Consider the following 21,530-nt stretch of genomic DNA (forward strand, 5'->3'; position numbering starts at 1 on the left):
CTGCCCAGAAGTCAACAGCAGCCACCACCCCAAAGGCCAGACCTAGGGCCCCATGGCCAGGTGACACTCACTAATAATTAGTACATCTGAGCTTGACATGAAGCCACAACAGATGTCCCCTCCCGTGGAACTCACCTTCACTCCATGTGGCCATGCCACCCCGTAGGGCTCTGAGAGGTCCAGCAAAGGGCCAGTGGGCAGCCACAGGCCCATCCCGGAGGAGCTGAGCTGAGTGGTGAGGAGCCCTGATCCCTGAGGGGTCTCGCCGGCAGGAAGGCAAACAACCACAAACAGACTGAGGTGAGGGGTTACTCCTTCCGGTAAGGGCAGATACCTTACCTCTGGGGACACAGCCAGGTCACAGCCCTCCCACCATCCCCTCACTCAAAAAAGATGAGCTAAAAAAAAAAAAAAAAAAAAACTAGAGACACACATACACATAAAGAGGCTGAGGTAAACGGAAGAATAGAGAGAAGCTGAGGAGCATGGGAAGGGCAAGCCTCTTTTATTATCCCAAAATGCAAAGTATTGAAGGCACTTACAATAACAAGGCAGGAGGGGAGGGGGGGTCAGAGCACAGAGGTAAATCAACGGGCCCCACCCTGGTCACCACCCGGCATGGAGAAAAGGAAAAGCTACAGGACCAGATCTGAAGCCAGGCCGGGTGGCTACCTCTACCAAAGATACAAATCCAGTCTACAGAGGATTAGAAAATGAGGAGCACACAGCAGCGAGGGGCAGGGCTGGTAGTCACAAGTTAGTGGCTCTGTAAGGAACACGCTCGGCAGTGAAGAGGGCCCTCAGGTCCCCTGCTGGAAGAGGTCCCGGTACATCTCGATGAGACGGGCAGCCTCGCGCTGGCCAGAGAGCAGAGCACCATGGGTGGTGGAGTAGTACTTGCGGTGAGTGGCCTCACCCGAGAACAGCACCTGCATGGGCTGGGCCAGGGGACGGGGAAGTGAGGGTGGAGGAGCGAGAAAGACTGGGAGGCTACCTGTCTGCCCCCAGAAACCCCCCCCCATCCACACTACAAGTCAGACAGCAGGTACTGCTGCTTCCGCGGGATGAGGAGTTGCCCGTCCCTCCTGGCCACCTTCCCCTGCTTCTTCCCCAGACATCCAGGCCTCAGTTCTTTCTGCTCAGATGCTGTTAGGAGTCCTGGTTGGTTCTGCAGTCTCAGAGGCTCATTGTATCTCTTACAGTGAACTCAGGGCTAGTGGTTTAACCTCCTAAGCCTTGATTTTGTCACCTGCCAAATGGGTTTGTACCACCTGCTTCTGAGGGTGGCTGTAAGGATTAATTGAAATAATGTATCTAAAGCACTTAGAACCTGGAAGAACATAAGCACTCAATAAAGTTAGGCGGTAATTTAACAAACCTTTATGGAGCCCCTATTAGGGTCCAGGGACTGTTCTGAGCACTTGGAAGATAAAAGGTGACCGGGCCGCTGCTTTGAGGAGTTTCCTTGCTGGTGGGGAAGCCAGACACGAAACCCAGTTACTAAACGGCGTCACGTGTGACATGATGGGTGTTTGGGCAAGGTGCCGAGAGCCCAGAAAAGAGGCCCACTGTAAGGGGGATCACACAAAGCTTCCCAGAGGACAGGATCTTTGGGCTCCTTCTCAGAAGATGCGAGGTAAACAAACAGGCAAAGGACGTTTCAGGAAGAAGGAAAAAATGGGGGCAAAAATGCATCAGAGCAAGGGACAGTGAAATATTTTGGTACAGCCAGGGCTCACCCTCAAGAAAGCAAGCTGTCTACGTGGGGTCCAGGCAAAGAACAAATGCTTGCATCCCAAGCTTGAGTTAGGACTTAATCCCACTGTATCTCAACCTGAACGTACAAAGGCACCAACTGGGGACCCTGTAGTATGTTGTTTCTCATTCAGCAGGTCTAGGGGGTGCTGAGAGCCTGCATTTCTAAGGCGCTCCCCCATGATGCTGACGCTGCTGGTCCACAGACCACGCACTTGGCATAGGGAAGCTTTAACCCACCAACAAGGGAGCAGCCTGAAGAGGTAGTTGGGCTGGAGGAGGGCGGGGGGAGGCATATTGTGGCAGAAGGCAAGCTGCCTCCTCCCACATCCATTCTCCTCTTTCTCCTCCATCACAGAGCCCTGATTTTTAACCGGGTTCATGGCCATCCAGAATGGAAAAAAAAAAAAAAAAAAAAAAAAACGATGCCTCCCAACCTCTTCTGCAGCTGCTATAGGCATGTGACTTAGTTCTGGCCAATCAGCTCCAAGGGCACTGTTGCTTAGAGGCAAGTCTTGGGGCAGGGGGTGTTCCCCTCTTTTGCCTCCTCTGCCTGTCACAGCCTCGCGGCCCTCTAGAACCACAAAGTGGCCTGGAAGATGGAGCCAGGTGCCAGTGACGTTGGGTCCTGATACCTACCTCTGGATTTCCCCTTGTCTGGTAGAAGGAAACTCTGTGTGGTTTTTAAGCCCCAGTTATTTTCATGTTGTTTCGCTTTGTGCTGTAGGCACTAGTCCTAACTGATGCCAGTGACAAGAGAAGGTTTGGTTTTTAGGAGGGCGACTGTGGCAGCAGCGAGGGCCTCTTCCTCTCTCCCGCTGAGCACAGCCAGGCCACGCACAACACACGCTGGAAATCTTCACCACTTACACCAAAGAATTGTTCTAAATATCATTCTGTTCGGGTTTGAGCATTTATTGTATGTGTGCGCTTGCTGGGGGGAACTCGAAATCCACTTTGTAAGACCAGAAATATATACAATTGTTTCTCTCAGATTTATTCTTTTTCTCTATGATTTATTATAGAGTTGATATAATTTGGGGGAGGGTCAGTATTCTCAATTTTATTTTCTGAAACATAGTAGGCAAAAGAAGTAAATAAACCATGTTGGGGAAACTTACTTCTGTGGAATCAGTGCCGTCCAAGAGAACTTTCCACGGTGAGAGAAATGCTTTATCTGCTACAGAACCCCACACAGCAACACTAGGCACACGTGCCTATCAGACTTGGGAAACGTGGCCAGTGCAACCAAGGAACTAGGTATTTAACACACTGATTTCAATTTTAATTAATTCATTTCAACGAAATGTGGCCAATGGCTACCATATCGGACAGCAGAGCATGGAATGGCTCAGCTTCTACCAGCTCAATAAAGCGTTTAACATGTCAATTTTGACCCTAATTTTTCTTCCAGATGTTAAGCGCACATGTCCTTGTTTTCTCCTTCATCACAGGAGCTACTCCATCCGTCTCCGCTTCGCACCCCTCGGTGAGCACCGCCCGCCCCCTGCCCGCCAACCAAGCCCGCACCCAAAACACCTGCCCCCGGCCCCCCGGCCCTCCTCAGTCTGCACCACGCTCACCGCCATCTTGGAGCTCTCGGTGTACGGCAGGGGCTTGGCCAGCTTCTCCACGTCTGCCCCACTAGAGCCCACCTGCGTGTACGAATAGGAGCCTCGGAAGTAGGGGTTGCTGCCCCAGGCCGAGCGCAGGATTCGCCGAGGTTTTGGAATGTTGGGGTTCCCTGTTGGGGAGTTGGGAGAGCCAAGGGGAGGAAGATAAGAAATGGCTAGACACAGAAGACAGCCCTGAGCAGGCTACTGCCAGTCCACAGCCGGGGCTGCAAGAAGGCCAGGCCCCTGCGGGCAGGCACGGAAGACGCAGCGGGAAGGGTGGATGCTCGGTGCTCCAGCTATTTACCCCCGCAGCGCCTCCTTGTGGACACCCCCGGCAAAACAGCTCATCCCTCCGGGGCCCTAATTTTCCCGTATGAAAAAATACTCCAGATCATCAAGGTTCCCCTTCCCACTTCAGGGGTTCTCGTGAGGCTCTTCTGGGGTAGCGGATGAAAAAAAAATGTTCAACTAAAAGAATCAGAGAGTGAAACGCTAATCCATCTCCTAACAGGACAGTATGAGTAGGAAATGGGCAATCTGAGGTTTGGGGGTGATACCTGAGTTTTTTTACCATCAGCCCTCAGAAGAAACACAGCGCCCAAGGTTCTGAGTGTTTCAAGTTCCAGAGGGGGGCTGCGGGGAGGAGCCCGCAATCTGGGAGCCCGGGCGCCGGGCGGCGGCTCTCCCAGTGGGCGCGCCCCTCGGCCGGCAGGATCAGGGGCTGCGGAGAGCTACTGCTGGTGCAGGAGAGGCGGGGGGGGCAGCGGGCGGGGGGGGCACAGGCGGAGGCCGGAGGCGCGGGGACACACCTGTGAACTGCCGCAGCATCTCCGTGCAGATCTCGGCCACCGCCTCGTCGTCGCACTTCTCCATGACGAGGGCCTCCTCCCCGCAGATCCAGCCGCTCAGCACGTGGCCGTAGCGCTCGGGCGGGTAGAGGACGTCGAAGCCGCAGATCTTGCGGTACCAGAGCTCGGGCGGGTAGGTGAGGGTACGGCTCTCCGCCTCGTCCTCCCACACAAACTGTAGGCTGTTGCACTCGGGGCCCCAGAAGGGCTCCTCAAATTCCAGAAAGATCTTGTCGGTGGTGCCGATGCCCAGGCGGTGGATGGCAGCCACCTTCTCGGCGGGCAGGCCTGGCCGGAAGAAGCTGGTGTACTGCCTCTTGAGCACTCCCAGCGACACGGTCACGATCACGTGGTCCGCCGGGATCACCTCGCAGTCCTCACACTCCACCAGCACCGGCCACTGCTTGTCCTCATCCCGCCCATCCCCCCGGGGCTCCTCTCCCCCCTGGCCGCCCTCCCCGGCGTCATGGTTGTGGTCACCTTCGCCGCGGGGCTCAATCTCAGGGCCCCGGGGGCGGGCCGAGGCCTGGTCCCAGTGCACACAACGGACGGGTTTCCCCAGCTGGATGACATGGGTGGGGATGCCCTCGGCCAGTAGCTCCACAACCCGCATGAAGCCCGAAGGGATGATGTGGTGGGCCCCGGGGATCTCGGTCCACTCCCCGAAGGCGCTCAGGGACACCTCGTCCATGCTGTGGGAGCTACTCTCACAGCTCTCCACCTGTGGGAAGAGCCAGAGAGGAGCTAGGTGACCACCAGGGCCAGGCAGGGGTCGTAACAGGACCTCAAAGTAGTGCCATCCTGCTTGGACCCAGACTCCCCAGAATCGGTCTTCCTCCCACCAGCACCTGCTCTGAGTGGACAAGGATACCTTCAGGTACTGCTGGATCATGGCGAGCTTCAGGCGCTTGGTGGCCTCCGGGTCCTCAGGGTCATCCCTGATGCGGTTGCGCACCTCCTCCCGGGTGAACACCCCCACACTGTTCTGACTCTCAGCATTGACTGGTTTACCATGCCGGAAGAACTCCTGGGTCAAGTTATAGACCTGCCAGAGAGACCCCAGGAGACTGAAAACACACTCCCTCATCCCACCTCCATTTCAGACCAAAGAACCCCAACTCAAAAGTCCCCACCTTCCAAGTGTTCCCAGATACACTGAGCTCACGGCTCCTCTTGCTTGGTGAATCAACGTGGCACTGGGTGCCACACTCAGGCTGCACCAACAGGGCCAGTGTTCAGGCTGACAAGTTGCCCCGGGGCAGCCAGCCTCCTTGCTTCCAGATGGCCCTCTAAGACCCCCTGGGTCTGTGAGGGAGAGGGAGGGAGCCCTGGAGGCTCTCTTGCTGGGCCCTTGCTGAAAACAAAGCAAAATGTTTGGTGCCCAGTGGGAAAGGAACCGCCCCCACCAAGGGCGCTATGTGGCCAAGCAGACCAACCACGGGGGAACCCAGGTCTGCACACATTTCCTTCTTCCCAGAACCAAATGCGCAAACCCTTTCCCTGCAACTGCTGCCCAAGTGTATCTGCTTCACCCTCTCCCAGGAGGGAGAGTCTGGAACTGTGCCCTGGCCAGTGTTTGTGGGGGAGAGGGAACAGAAGGAGCCCTGAAATCTGAGCTCCCAGGAGACCCGCCCTGGCCCTGCTCGGGTCCACACAAAGTGCCCCTTTTACTGTGGAACCCAGACTTGTTTAAGCAAGATAGCCGTGTTAGGGCCGGACGTGTGGTGGGGAGGGAGGCCCCAGTATGCCGAGGAACAAACATACATTTCACAGGCATATTTTGACAAGAACTCCAACCCACACCTTATCAACAGAAAGCAACAAACAGTCCCTTGGAGCCCGGTCCTATTGCGCCCCCTGCCTGCCCGGCACATAACTCCCACCAAACACTGGGCTAGTCTCCCCGCGGAAAGGAAGCTAGTCCTGGGTCAGGCATGGCATCCCGGGAAGGCCAAGTCCGAGCCCCAACATTCACTCAACAAACAGTTACTGGGCTGTACCCAACACAGATTATAATCATGAGCAAGAAGGAAAGTCCCCTGCCCTCGCTCGGACTGGGGAGATATCATAACTGAGCTGTTTCTACATGATGTGCTGTGATCGGGAAGAACCCAGAGGTTGTGAGATCAAGCCAGATGACCTTGGCTTGTTGGCAGTGAGAGAGAGAGGAAAAGATGAGGGAGAGGTGAGAGAACGTAAGTGGCTCAGGCTTGCCGAAATGGGCAGCGAGGAAAGAGAAAGTTACAAGAGATGACTTTGAAAAGGCAGGCAGGGGCGGGGCATGAGGGACTAAGAGTCATGTCAAGGACTCTGGACACTAGCATCACTGAAGGGTTGTGAGCATGAGCACACGCCCACTCTCCCTCCTAGGACACTGGTACATGTGGGCTCCTTGGCCAAACATCTGTGGCTGGTGTCAATTAGTGGTTTGTTTCCCCTCCTAAAGTGAGTTTGAATTTGGTCAGCGCACATTCATGGGAATGATGTCTGCCCTGTAACCCAGCCCTGGTACAGGGCCCTGGGCTGCTCAGTAGAGGAAGGAAGGTGACGCTGCCCATCCCCCACCATCCCACTCAAGGGAAAAACCTCCCCATGAGCTAGAAATATGAATTAAACATGTCTCTGAAGTATACAATATAAAGAAGAAAATGAGTTAAATTGTTTGCTTTTCCGACGTCCAGTCACAAGATGCTGGGCATTTGGCCTTAACTGGAGTCCTCAGCAAATTCCTCACCCAGTACCACTGCCAAGGAGTCAGGCTTTCGGCTTGCCTCCTCCTCCCTGAGTTTTTTTCCTCTGGTGATAAGCAACATGGTAGCCAGTCCTTAGCTTATGTTGACTAAAGGCCGAAATGTGCAGCTGGGAGTGATAAATTTAGTCCATCTACATGATTCTTTGTGTCAACCCCCAACTGGGACAGCCTTCACTGAACATGGGTTTGTCATAGGGCTACAGTCTCCTGCCCTGGATTAAATTACATCTTCCCAATGTGACCAAGGGAAATGGCACAGGCCTGTAACAGCCAATAATACTCACCCTGATTCTCATTAAGCACTTTATATCAGGATCTCATTTAATCCTCATGACGCTCTGAAGTAGGTTTAACTGCGTCCATTTTATAGACGAGGAAAGTAAGAGTCCTCAGAGAGCCTCAACAACTCGCTCAAGATCATACAGCTCATAAATGGTCGAACTAGTATTTGAATCAAAGTAGTCTTGCTCCAGGGAGCATGATACTAGTGCACGAACTCATTTATTTGTTAACAAATAGAATGGATTCAAATGAGCAGCCCTTCAAAGTCGTCACCTTTGGAGGAAGGCTGCATATTTCTTATGAAGCCACCCTCAGGCAGGGCTTCATAGGCTTAGAGCGTGCCTCTTAGAATGGCCTCCAGCTCTGGTTAAGAGCCACACAAGGAAACCTCTCTTTCCTCAGGGTTAACACCTCTTCCTTCTGACCCAAAGCATCACTGCTCCAACTGATAACCCACCTACTCTCCATCCTACTCTCCACAACTCACACTCTTAGCTTTCAAAACTCAAACCCACAAGCAGAAGCCGATGATGATCTACTTTTAAGCACATTTAAGAGTACAAGCAAGTCATAGACCCTGAAAGTCATTCTCAAGAAGCATCCATGCCTAAAGCACTCACGATAACCTGGAAATAAGGATGTGACTAATTCTCAGGAGACCAGAAAGGTCTACTTTGGAGAATACTAGTTCTTATCTGCTCGTTAACAATTCAGTCTCTTTGTACGTGAGTGAGAACACACAATACCATGGGATTGCACACAACATACCTTGTGGGTGCATACACAGAAGTCACGGTGCGCCTGCCCCCCATTGAGCAAGGACTATCCCCAAGAGTCATTTCTCCTTTCCCATGCCCAAGAGACAGAAAATGTGCAATAGGTGCTGGTTGGTCAACTTACTGACCTGGAGTGAAGGGTCATTATACTGCACATGACAAGCTATCAGAAGGCAAGACCTATGTGCTACCTTGCTTGTTAAGTGCAGTTCACAGGGCCACTGAAAGATACTAAAAACATGAACATTTTTTTTAAAAACCTGTATTAGATAAGGATGTGTGCCATTGCCACTTCTATCCAACACTGTACTGGAGACACCAGCCAGTGCAATACTGCAAGAAAAGAAATAAGTTGTCTTAGACTGTGCTGTCCAATACAGTAGCTACTAAACACCTGTGGCGATTTAAAAGTAATTAAATATTTAGTTCCTCAGTGTTACTAGCTACATTTCAAGAGCTCAAGAGCCACATGTAGCTAGTGATTACCCTACTGGATAACGCAGGTCTAAAACATCTCCATTATTGTAGAGAGTTCTACTGCACAATGCAGGTCTGAGGATTAGAAAGAAGGAAACAAAATTGCCATTGTTTTGTACAGTATGTACATAAAATTCCAAAATATTATTAGAATATAAATTAATATGTTAATGGCTGTAATATTAGCATTAAAATAATACTTTATCAAGGTAGCCAAAATCAATATATAATAATCAGTTATAGTCCTATACACTGGAAAAAATTAGAAGGTAAGTTTTAAAAAATTACCACTTGCAAGAGTACCCAAAAGCAATAACAACAACAATCACCACCCAAGCACCTACTAATAAATCTAATAAAAGATTTTTTTAAGATTTATTTATTTATTTGAGAGAAAGAGAGAGCAGGGGGAGGGGCAGAGGGAGAGGGAGAGGAATCTTCTAGCAGTCTCCCTGCTGAGTGCAGAGCTCAATGTGGCCGATTCCAGGACCCTGAGACCATGACCTGAGCCAAAATCAAGAGTCAGACACTCAACCAAATGAGCCGCCCAGGTGCCCCCTAATAAAAGATATTTAGGGTCTTTCTGAAGAAATATCTAATCATCTGTATCAATTGTCTCTTACCTAGTACTTCCCCACTCATCATCTTCATTCTATCCTCAGATTGTCCTGATTTTCCAAATACAGGGCCCAGAAAGTATGCAAAAACATGACCAGAATCACAGAAGACCCCACAGGTCACCCAACTCTCCCCACACTGCCAGGGTGCTCCCTGCCTCCCACACCCATGTGCCCAGTTGCCCTGCTAACACCTCACCTCGTTGTATAAATCACTGAATTCCTCAACCACGTCCTTGGGGATCCTGCAGCCACGGTTGGTGAGGTAGCAGGCCACGCCATTCTTGGAGTAGAGGCTGATGCGGCCCACGCTGCGCTCCCCATCAGTTGTCTCTTCAAGGAGGCCATTGGCTTCTGCTAGATGATAGATGGGATTCCCATGGGAGCCATGGATCCAGGTGGCTCCCAACTCAAAGGTAGCGTGTCCTGATGGTGACAACAATAGCCCTTAGAGGGGCAGGGACTTCTTCAGAGAGGGCCAGAACACCACCTCACCCTTCTTCTTCCAAGAGGCTCCTACCATCCCCACAACAGGGCAAGAAGGGAGTTAGGTCCCAGTCTGGCAACTAATCAAAGTCTTCAATGAAAAGTTCCCAGTGGTAACCACATGTGGCACAAAATGGATTCCGCTATTCAGCTGAGATAACTGCCACCCCTGAATGACTTTGTGATCTGCTCCAGAGTCACTTCACTGGACTAGTTAGAAGGCTCTCCTTTTCCATCCTACCTTTGTCTAACATAACACCAGACACTGGACCCTCCTTCCTCATTGGTGACCCTCCCTCAGGAGACACTCTGTGGGCACCTGAGGGTACAGTGGTCCCAGCGAAGGGAGTGAGGTTATCTGAAACACCCAGTAAGGAAATCCTCAGATTGGTCCAAGGTCCTCATCTGACCTTACTCCAATTCCTCAACATCTCCAGTGGCCCCAGAGTCTAAACCCCTATCCCAGACAGAAAGTGGCCCCTCTCCCAACTTAGTCTGGGGCAGAGGAGAGACAGCAAACATTCCAGTCTGGAAGACTCCTCCCCAGGGTAGTCTAAAATAGACTTCCAGAGAAAACTAAGCTCTATCTTTCTAAGGCAGAAGAACATAAGGTGGCAGAACCCTGGGAGTCTGACTAGGGAAGGGGGCAACTCCTGGACCCAAGTTGAGACAGGGCTAGGGCTGGGGCTGGTTCTACCACCCCATCCACAACCAAGGCACCAGATGCTCTGAGGCATCTGTGCCTGGGCCTCAGTTTCCTCTTCTGATGCTACAGGGACTGTGGCACATTGTCTCCTTCCTTGCCTAGCTCCCAAGGAAGTTGAAACAATGAAAGAAGAGAGAGGAACATTTTTTTGTGTTTTGTTTTGTTTGGGAGGACTGATTCAAGATATCATGTGCAGTTAAATTTTTTGGCAAGATGATCACAATAATTCCTCCTATCCTTGTACACATGGCCCTTTGCAACGTGACCTTGCCAGTCCTCCCATCAATAGGTGGGGCCTATTTCCCCACCCCCTTGAATGAGGGCTGGCCTCTTGACTTGCTTTGATTAACAGAACGCAGTGAAAGTGATGTCTTTGGCTTCAGAGCCGAGGCCTCAAGAGATCTCAGGGCTTCCACATTCACCCTCTTAGAATGTGACCACCGTGGACAGGCTTATCCTGCTGGATATGTGTGGCCCAGCCAAAAAGCCAGTGCCAACCACCAGACAAATGGGTAAGGCTGTCTTAGACAAACCAGCCCCGGTCAAGCCACCAGATGACTGCAGCTGAGTGGGAGATCCCAGGCAAGACCAGCAAAAGAACCACCAAGCTGAGTCTGGCCCAAATTCCTGACCCACACAATTTAAGCAAATAAACCATGCTGTTTTAAGCTGCTACATTTGGGGTGATTTGTTAGGCAGCAATAGCTATCTGATATGCCATAATAGACAACAGTATCACCCCTCACCCCACAAAATGGACATTCTTTTTTTGTGTGCCTTCCCTCTGCTGGGTGTTTCTAATTAAACCACCAGTTACTAAAAATAGCCCTGTATATACTACGTACCAAACACAGAGCAAGAGAAAAAGCAATCAACCTCCTGCTGGCAGCCAGTGAGAAAGAATTTACTCCTATCTCTGGAGGAGGCAGGAATGTGTATGTCCCTTTGTCCAGGAAAAGTGGGCAGATGGGAAGGCACAAGAAGCTAAAAAAACCCAGTGCCATGCCTCCAGGCTTGGGGTTCCCCAAGGTGTCTTGCCTGGTTTGAGCTCCCAAGAGAAGAAGGGAGCCAACACCTTGGGGAGGGGCCTGGGCCCTCCCCAGGGCATGCCAGGGAGCTCCAAATCCCACAGCCACTGGGTAGCGACATCCAAGCACGGGGCACCCTTCCTGGCTCGACACATGGCAAAAGCAGGTTTGAGGTGAGCAGCCTGGGGTCGGCCACAAGGTCAGCATCCCATCTCTATTCGCCAGGCTCTGCAAGGAGGTGGGGTGAGCAGGCCCCAGTCTAAAGATATCTCCTGCCCTCTCCTACCTGCCCCTCGGCTGCTGTGATCCTTGACACCCCTGCATCCAAGGGCACCAGCACCATCTCCTCATCTGCCCCACAGTGTCCCCAGAGCCTCTGGCCTTCAACACCTGCCCAACACCCCTGAGACTCACAGCCACCGTCTCACACTGAAGCAGGCCCAACTGCAGCCCGGGCATTCAGCCCTTCGAGTCTGCACACACAACACATGCAGATTTGCCCTTCCCTGGACGTGCTCTCCCCACTCCTGGCAGGGTCTGCCTCGATCTTCTTCACATCCATTGCCCCACGCATATCGCCCCCTCCTTCTTCTGCCCACCCAACTCCGCCCATCCCCAAGCTCCCCCAGGTCAGGAAGGCTTCCGCCACCAATAGATGGATAGATGGTGCATCCCCTCAGCTTCCTGCAGCCCCAAGCTTCCGCCTCACTGCCTGTACCATGCACGGTGTGTCTCCGCGGTCAGCGACCACTGAGACTGGGCCATGTGTCCTCTCATCTGCTTCTGTGTCACACACTGAATGTCTTATCAAGACTCAAGAACCACAACTGGAGCTGCCCCTTCCCGAAGCCTCCCAGTCAGCCAATCAGATGTTGAGCAAAGAGTCCCAGGGCTTCCCCGCTGGCTGTCCCCAGGTTTACGAGTGCCTTGGATGGCACCTTCATCCTCACTGCCAGCACACTCCTATGTGTGCCAGCAGAAGACAGACGCAACTCATAGACGCCTTCCAGGAAACGCTCTAGAAGACTCCCAATGTGTCAAAGTTTCTGAAAGAGAAAAGGGCCCCATGTGTGTCCTCAGTCTCTGCCCGTTCTAAGCCTGACCACCTACATCTCTGAGCCAGGTTCCACATCCATCAAATGTGGGCACATGATATCTGTATGGCCTTGCTGCCCCATGTGGCAACGGACCCAGATACAAAATCCTCTGGAGGGTCAATGTAGCATGTGCCTCAGGCCATCATGCGTGGTCCCTACCCACTCAGCCTCTCATTGGCCAGACCCCTGGCTGGGAAGCGCTGACCTCCAGCTGCATTTCAGGCAAGTTCCCCACCCGTTAGGACCCCTGGCAAAATCTGCCCACCCCTGGGGTAAGTCTCCTTCCTGGCTCCTTTCTCAAGAGTCTTCATTACTCTGCGACCTAGACCGATCCTCTTCCCAGACAATCCTAAGATCTGCCCATCACCCACAAATCCCATCCACCTCTACTGCCCTGAGCTCCTATTGCCCCAGGACTAGCTCTCAGTCATGATATACTAATTCACACTCAAGAGTTAATGACTAATACAAACTTACAGAATTCCTCTTCTTGTGAAGTAGAAACCAGTCCACCCACTGCCAAGAAGGTTTGGCTGGGTGTCCTCTCCTTCCTAAATACTGTGAACTCTAGGTCATGTTCCAAAATGAAGGCCAGAGCCCCACCCTGCCCACCTCAGAGGGTTGCTCAAAGGGCAAAGGAAGCTTCTGGCAAATGCCCAGGCAGCATGCATGATGGAACATTTATCGCAGGGAAAAACCATAATAATGACATTCCAGGCAGGGCCAGAGCACTGAAGGACAGAAGATGACCTTGGCCTAGGAGCTGGGGGGACACTCACCGAGTTTCACGCTCTGCACGCGGCCTCCGATGCAGCTGGAAGCCTCAAGCACAGTGACATCCGTGAAGCCCTGCTCCAGAAGTGCTTTGGCTGCAGCCAGGCCAGCCAAGCCAGCGCCGATCACCACCACACGAGGCTGTCCCCTTCTCCGTAGGCCACGACTGAGAGGGTCATCCGCACTGTCGCCACTGGATTCACAACTTTGCATACCGTCCGTACTGGCCTCCTAGGAACCTGCGAGGGGCAGGGGTGTCACGGCTTACCTGCTCTGCCTTCACTGCCCACATGCTCTAAGGGACACTCATGAGCTCTGTCCTCAAGGGGGAACCTCGAGCCCTCGGGCTCCTCCTGAGACCTGGACAAGAGGACCCAGGGAGGAGGACAGACAGAGGGAAGGAGAGAGGTGGGGAAGAGGCACCGTGGGCCCCCACAAGCAAGCAGGACTACTGGGAGCCTGCCCCGAGCCCCCCAAATCCATCAATTCCATCCCAAACCTGCTCGGCACTGCCTCTTCCCCGAGCCTGAGACAAGAGCCAGTCAGGAAGGGTTGAGCAAAAAAGCCAAAGTCAGGAGAAGCTGACACTGCTGACCCTGAGCCAGCCTGCCCCAGCACAGCTGTTGTGGTCCAGCTCACACCAACCCCGGCTGCTCACACAGACCTTAGGATGCTCACATGGACCCCAGGATGCTCACATGGACCCCAAGACACTCACACAGACCTCAGGACTCTTGCACACACAGCGCTGGAGCCTCTACTTTCCCTCCCTTGCGTGGTTCTTCCCTGGCACTCTTTCTCCTTTACCCCTTCTCTTCTCCTCTAGCTTTCTGCTCGTCTTTCACAGCCTGAGCGAAGTGGCAATTTGGTGGGCAGGACATAGTCCCGCCCTCCCCCCAGAAAGTGCCACGAGGCCGGTATCGGACAAGCCTCTGCTATTCCGGGTAGGTCTCTGGTTGTTTTCCCCAGCCACCCAGCCCCTCAGTCACCGCAAAGCAGTAAGGAGCCCAGGAAACGGTGGACTCTGAGGACCCATGGCACCAGAGGCCAGACGTCAAATTGACAGTTACACTTAGCCAGCTTGTTCAGAGACGCCGGGCTGGGGCGCTGAGGGCTGGGGGGCCAAGGGGGGGGGGGGGTCCCTGAATTGCCCCAGTTCTAGGACAAGCTACCCTTCTATTCCCAGAGTGACCACGAGGGTCTGAAGGTGTCTGTGGGCCATCCCAAGGGGCCACTCAGCTCTGATCCCGTCCCTGTTCCCTCCCTGACCCATGCAACTCTGATTCCAATTGTCTTTACTGAGGTTTCAGTGGCAGAAACTCCAGACTCTAACAGTGTCCAGGACCTAACAACACAGGAGGAAGGGTGGGCGGAAGGTGGCTGCAGGCAGTGGAGTGGACAGGGGACATAAAAAACTGTCTCCCATACCTAATAAAGCTCAGCATAACCCTTCCAGTGATGAAGCAGTCGCACCCCCAAGAATAAACCCAAGAGAAGCAGGGCATGTTCCACCAAAGAGACATGCTAAAGAAAATCCATAGCAGCTTTATTTATAAAGGCCAACAAACAGAAGCAGCCCAAAGGTCCAGCCATGGGAGAATGGATAAATAAATTGTGCCATGTGTAGCATTTTCGTACAAGGGAATATCCTTCAGCAATAAACAGAACGAAATTACTGATACCCTTGAACGTTACATTGAACAAAGGAAGTCAGAGACCAAAGAGTACATAGTGTATGCCTCCACTTACATGAAGCTCATGAAGTGGCAAAATGAACCTGTGACGAGAGAAGAGAGATTGGGAGAAAGGGAATGACTGAAAAGCGTCAGGATGGAACTCTCTGGGGTGGAAGGAATATGTATCTTGATCTGAATGGTGGCCACACATTGTATATATAAAGACCCACTCACTTGGACATGTAGGATTTGTGCCATTTGTTATGTGTGTGTACCTCAATAACTATGCAGATATCCATTCCTGGCCCGAAAGCGGGGGGGTGGGGGGTGCGGGGGTGCGGGGATGGGGGGGTGGGGAGGTGAGAGAGAGAGGGGAAGAGAAGAGAAGCGAAGCGAAGCTACACACCGACTTCCTTCTCGCGTCTCCTGGTCTGACCACTAAAGCTTCCGTCCCACCTTGAACCGCGCCCTCCAACATCTCTCTATCATAGGATTAGCAAAGGGGCCTTTTTCTGAATACGCTGAGGCTGCGAAGCTGCTCCTCACGCCTCCCCCACCCGCTCCGCCTGCCGACGCCACACCTGGGCACCCGGGCTAGGACGGCCACGTCCCCAGACTCCCGCCCGCAAACTCCCTGCGAACCCCCCAGCCCCAGGCCGGCCGCCGCGGTTCCCTAGAGGGCCGGAAGGTGGCGCCCGCGGCCCCTCCGAGGCCGAGTCTCTGTTGGAGGCCGGGGCTCCCCGCCCCCTTCCAGAAGAGTCCGGTCTGGCTCTGCCTTTCCTTCCTGCCTCGGGGCTCCTTCGATCCCTGCCCGCTCCCTCCAACGAGGTGCTGTGCGCATCTGGGAGCACGGGGTCCAGCGGCCCGCGTCCTCCCCTCGCACCCTGCCCCGGCCCGGGTTCTCCTTCCGGTGGACTAAATTTAGGGGGGAGGGTGTGGCTGCCTGCACCCGGGGCCCGCGCGGCCGGCGGGAGGAAGGGTCCGCAGGGCGACGCGGGCTGGCGTCAGGTTGGTAAACACACACAGGGTGCTCAGAGCTGCCGCGGACGCCACCTGCCCCGCACCCCGCGATGCGACGTGGAGCTGCCGCACGCCCCGCCCGCGTGCCTCGGTCCCCAGGACTGGGGGGAGGGGGGGCTGCCTCAGTCCTGGTCTCCGGGCTCCATCCGCAATCTCCCCCTCCCGCCCCCGCCCAGGGCCACCCTCCAAAACCGCCTCGCTTATACAATAAAGGAGGGGATTGCTTCAGAGGTCTCACACCCGACTGGTGACGACCCCTTCTTGGAAAAGTTCCGGGAGGGGGGGGGCGGGTGTGACTGGGATGAAACGGCGGGGGGGGTGGGGGGTGTCCCCACTCCCCTCTGAAGTCTCTTCACAGAACCCCCAATCTCCGTGGGCCACCGCGTCTGAAAACCCGGGGTCCAGTTAAGCTGGAAGCTGATAGAGGGAAAGAATACTTGGGGCGCAGCGCCTTCCCAGCCGGCGACATGAACTTCCTGGCTAGCCTCAGAAGGGGCCAGCTTGTCCTCACTACATTGTGATAGTCAGATAAGGCCCTATGTGGATGTCACAAGATGGACAATATTTGTAAGAGCCTCAAGTGTGAAAATCACCTGTAAAGTTCTGTAACTAAATTATAAGCAGAGTGCCTCTGGGTGAGGGTTCAGAAATGCATGGTGGGAAATGGCAGGTGGGCAGTTTGCCTTTAAGAGGAACACAGAAAGAACCCCGAGCTCCCAATGTATCAGAGACCTTAAATTCAAACAGACAGCACAGGGGTGGAAGTAGGTAAGCAAGGGCCATGTGGGTCACCTACATCTCTGATCTTCACAAGGAACCCCACAGTCCAGTTCCCTCCACAGGCCTTGTCCCAGATGGGACTCCCAAGGAGCCAGAGAGGCCCTACACACAGCCCACAGAAGGCAGAGAGATGAGGAGTCCACCCCATGGCCCCCCATATCAACCCAGGGAGCCAGCACACCCTGGGGTCCAAACGGAAAGGGACAGAGAAAACCATAGGCAGGAAGACCTACTGTGTGCCAGGCCCTCAGCTAAGCCCTGAACTGGACCTTCCAGTGCTCTGGTATCTCCAGCCAGGGTAGAGAAGAGGGGGTGAGAAGCAGCTTGTTTCCTGTTGGTTTGTGGCATCTTTTCCTTTCAGATTTTTTTTTTTTTAATTTTATGAGAAAATGGCTTATTGAGGAAGAAGACTCACTTACTGCTCCTCCATGCCTGCCTGTCCTTCTCTCGCCTTTGGGAAATAAATAAATAAATAACATCCTCTCCTTGATCTGTATGCACAGGAGAAACAGAACACCCTGTACTTTTCGAGCAGATAAAGGAGAGAAGAAAAAAGTGCTGGTTCAGCCAGGCAGGGAGGAGAAGGAGGAGGAGGGGTGGGGGAGGAGGGAGGTGCAGGGCAACAGCCACTTGTCTTCTTGCTCCTGCTTCCATGGCAAAATGAGGGTGGGAGCCTGGAGCTCCCATATCCCCAGGCAGGCCAAGCCTGGTAGCTTCGAGAAATCAGGCCCGGCCATGGCATAAGCATCCCACCCTCATTCAGAATGCCCCACTGCCTGACCTCTGCTCTGGCCTGCAAGCCAGCGCCTCCCCCTGCTGCCCAAAGCCAACACTGCCCTGATTGAACCTGCCCAAGAAGCCAATCTGGAAAGCAGGCGGCAGCAGGGGAAGAAGAGAGGAACAGGGGTGCCTGGGTGGCTCAGTCGTTAAGCTTCTGCCTTCAGCTCAGGTCATGATCCCAGGGTCCTGGGATGGAGCCCCACATCGGGCTTCCTGCTCCACGGGAAGCCTGCTTCTCCCTCTGCCACTCCCCCTGCTTGTGTTCCCTCTCTCGCTGTGTCTCTCTGTCAAATAAACAAATACAATCTCAAAAAAAAAAAAAAAAGAAGAAGAAGAAGAAAAAGAGAGGAACGGAGGGAAGAAAGGCCCTGTCCCTGGGGCAGGGTCACCAAAGAAAGAAGGATGAAGACTAGCAGGCCAGGCCCACTGCACCTTCTCTCAACATGCTCACCAGTTTCATTGCATCCCCCTCAAATTGACCCTCCAAGAAGTGCCTCCTAATCGCCAAATACCAGAGACATGCTTTAGTGCTGGCCTCCTCCTGAGCCCCTCTTGGAAATGCCCAGAACGGAGCTGGAGACAGCTCATATCTCCGTGTGCTTCCCCACCATGGTTAACACCGCTGGACCTCCGACCTGGCCCAAGGCTCCAAGCTGAATGCACCCTTAAGGGAAGACCGCCCTTATCCATCAGGTCAAGCCATGTCCAGCCCGCAGCCAGAATCACTGTGGCCTCCACTCTCCACTTCCCCACGCACTCGCCTGCCTCCTCCCTCTGAACTGTACCCCTAGAGAATTGCTGGGCCTGCCCCAAGTGTCACCCAGGCCTCTCACTGACCAGGAACCTAACCCAGCAATTCACTGAGCACTAACCATGTACCAGGCATGGGGAAGGCCTCGGCATGTCAGCCCTTTAGCCTCGGGACCCGGCTGACCTTTCTGGCTTCGAGTCTCGCTCAGACGCCACCAAACATACACACATACCCCAACTTCACTGAAGTCTTGGGATCCCCAGCGCTGCCCACCCGAAGCCCTAGAGGAGACACCCCTCCCTCACACGCGTCAGAGAAGCAGGCTCTGGCCTCTGTTAACACGCACACCCTCATGCAGGGCTTGCTCCACTGATGTTTCCCGAAGCAGCTGACCCCCTGGAAATGTGCGTTCCTTGCACTAGCTGGGCTCCGCGATCACCCCCATACACCCACCCAGCCCCCGCCGCCATCGCTCTTCTGTTCCCAAAGCAGGGACATCTCACCCCAGGAAATCCTATGCTACGATTCAGTAATGAGGCTGCAGCCCCACAACCACCGAGTAGGGTGTGGTCCCAGGCTACACGGGGGACCCCTCCTCAGGCCGTGGGGGTGAACCGCAAGGACGGTCAGTGGCCCAGCTCGGCGCAAGGCGCCACTTCCTCCTCAGGACTGGAGTCCGCTTCAGCTCACCCGGCAATCGGCAGGTCACTTCCCGCCCCCCACAGCGGCCACTGCCACCAAGGGCCAGTTTCCCAGGTGCCCCACGCCCTTCCAAAGTCTCCCCTCACCAGAAACAAAAAGCCCTTACCATCCTTGGCTCCCCTCTAAACACAGGCTACTCCCAAATGTGTCTGCTTCACTGTCCTTTTCCCAAGGTCACCTCATTGTGAATGACCCATTTCCGAGAGAACAATATGGCCAAGGCAGTTAGCCCACCTGGCTCACCTCACCTCACCCTTAACGGTCCAGACTCCACCAGGTGAAGCACTCCAAAATGGGCCCACCACTTCCGATCAGTTGCCTTCTCCCTTCCTATAAGCCCCATGTTTGCTCCTGCAGGGCTCTGGGGGGCCACCTGGACCCTCCCCTAAGCAATCTTGGGGACTTGGAGAGTATCTCTCCTTTGAACAGATACTCCTAGTGCTCAAGGGCTGCAGCCCTACCTCAGTTTCCCTGGAGGGACTCCTCTCTGCTTCAGGTTTCTAACAGAAGGGAGGGAGGGGGAGGGAAGCTGGGGGGCTGGTCCAGGGGAATCTCTTTGGACTGCCTGGCAGGTCTGGGGAGGGATTTGGATTCTCCTGGGCCCCCCAGACAATGCAATTATTCTTCAAATGTAAAAAACGCCCAGAAATCCCAGACCAGCTGCTTTGCACAGTGACCCAGACAAAGGGGCTCTGTGTCTGCACATGAGGCCCCTCCCAGCCCTCAACCCCAGGGAGGGGCTGGGCCCAAACTCCTCCCAGACAGACCCTCCCCAGGCCTCCTCACCCAGGCCAGGCAGCCAGGAAGTGAAAGAGGGAGGGCCAGGCCTGGCCAGCCACAGGGGCATGAGGGTGGGCAGTGAGACAGTCTAAGCATGGGGACAGGGCAGGGGCAGCCTGGGAGCCCAGTCTTTCACTTACCAGGTGACCCTAGGCTAGTGTCTTCCCTTCTCCGGGTCCCACCTGGCCAATACCTCTGAACTCACCCCAAGGATGAGCACCGGCACCCCACCTCCTGGACATACTGGTTTGAGCCCCATCTGATGCTTAACTGCCTCATTTAGTCTTCCAGCTTTCCCATTTGTAAAATGGGCATCAGTACCGCTATGTGGTAGGACAGCTGGGAGGATTCAATGAGGCAGCACAGACAAAAGGCGTGGCCCCCTGCCAGGGCCATCTCTGAGAGAGCAGAGAGGTAGGAAGACCCCTGAAGAGACCAGGACAGAGATGGGAGACCTGGGGGCCCCATCTCACTTCTAGAAGAACCCCAGTCAGCGTCTGAGCTCAGACCCAGGCCTCAGCCTTGGCCCCAACCCTAGTATCAGACGAGACCTTGACCCTGACATCAATAAGAGTACACCACAGCCTATGTTTCGCTGACCTCCAACTCTGAGTCAGCCTACATCCTACCCAGTTCTGGAGGGTCGGGCATCAGAGACAATGGTCACCAGCTAACCCCAAGCTCATAAAAGGGACAAGGCGTGGGAGCCTCATTCCACAGAGCTCACCCACCAGCAGTGTTCTCTGGCTCTCGAAGGCCAATGTGGGGAAAGGGCTCTGGAGGCCCCATCTTCCTTACTAGCACTTGGACTTCTCTCCCAACACAATGTCTTTGTTAGCCATCTTTCTTCCTCATGACCAGATGTGTAAAGTCCCTGAAAGCACAGCTTTAAAAGTCTTTGTAAGCCTTTTCAGGAGAAGCTGGGAGCCCACTCCGCATGGAGAGAGGCAGCCCTAGACAGGGTGTCCAGGGGGACAACACCAGTGGCATGGCCCACACAGGCAGTGGTGGGCAGGAGAGGGAGGCCTTCCTGGAGACATAAGCACTGTGGTCTGGCCTCTACTTCCCTTGAGGCTCTGCAAGGCATGATAGATCCAGGAGGATTGTTCCAGGACCCCAGCTTACAGCTGCCTACAGAGACAGACCGTGGAGATGACCCAGCCCGGGCTAGAAGCCTAGCTGGGGGTGGAGGAGGGGAAGCAAGCCTGGAAAAAGCCAGAGAAAGGGTAGAGTCCTTCTGATGGGCATAAAGCTCAGCTGGCAGTCTGAGAGAAACGGAGGTAGAGATGGGCCAGGGCAGAGCCCAGGACTACAGTCCTGCTCCCACAGCCACACTCAAATGGCTTTGCCCCACACCCTGCCCTAGATATCCCACCCTGAGCAAAAGTGAGTGAGTGGTTCACACTCTGACCATAGATCAGATCAGGGGCTGGTCATGACTGCTTCTAAACAAGCAGCGATGAGCCTTTCCAAATCTGGGCCAGCCCACCAGCCCAGCTTCCATCTCCGACCCCCACTCCCCATAGCCCGTGCCCTGGGGCCCCATCTCTGTGCCTGACTGTGTGCACACATCATCTCTGGCCAGGTAGGCAGCCACCTCTCTGCAAGCAGGGCCCACGGTCTTCCCCTCAGATCCCAGAGCTTCCAGATGCAAGCAAACACCATGACCTCCCCCCACCCGGCCCCCACCAGCCCAAAGAGAGGTCAGGGGGCTGAGATGATGACTTCCACTCCTGGAGGCTCCTAGAGAAGATGAAATTGCCCCAGACAGCAGCCTCTGCCCCAACCAGGGTGGCCTTGGGAGAGTCCATGAGCCCTGAAGCCTCA

General features: G+C 54.3%; 1 protein-coding gene across 6 annotated transcripts in view; it reads right to left on the reverse strand.

Moving 5' to 3' along the window:
* Nucleotides 1-484: 484 nt before the first annotated feature.
* Nucleotides 485-21,530, reverse strand: part of SMOX (spermine oxidase) — a 37,675-nt gene continuing 16,629 nt past the window's right edge. For 2 of the 6 annotated variants that reach the window (XM_035005905.1, XM_035005906.1), the window contains exons 2-8: nucleotides 13,220-13,453; nucleotides 9,323-9,570; nucleotides 5,091-5,264; nucleotides 4,181-4,940; nucleotides 3,339-3,499; nucleotides 1,379-1,468; nucleotides 485-938 (exon numbers count right to left, since the gene is read on the reverse strand). In XM_035005905.1, the coding sequence (XP_034861796.1) occupies nucleotides 801-938; nucleotides 1,379-1,468; nucleotides 3,339-3,499; nucleotides 4,181-4,940; nucleotides 5,091-5,264; nucleotides 9,323-9,570; nucleotides 13,220-13,427 (1,779 nt within the window). In that variant the 5' untranslated portion in view covers nucleotides 13,428-13,453 and the 3' untranslated portion in view covers nucleotides 485-800. The remainder of the gene's footprint in view (nucleotides 939-1,378; nucleotides 1,469-3,338; nucleotides 3,500-4,180; nucleotides 4,941-5,090; nucleotides 5,265-9,322; nucleotides 9,571-13,219; nucleotides 13,454-21,530) is intronic. The other 4 variants (XM_035005907.1, XM_035005909.1, XM_035005910.1 and 1 more) reach the window with 3 other exon arrangements.

The sequence above is a fragment of the Mirounga leonina genome, unplaced genomic scaffold, assembly GCF_011800145.1.
Source record: "Mirounga leonina isolate KUSES-001 unplaced genomic scaffold, KU_Mleo_1.0 Mir_150, whole genome shotgun sequence".
NCBI lineage: Eukaryota > Metazoa > Chordata > Mammalia > Carnivora > Phocidae > Mirounga > Mirounga leonina.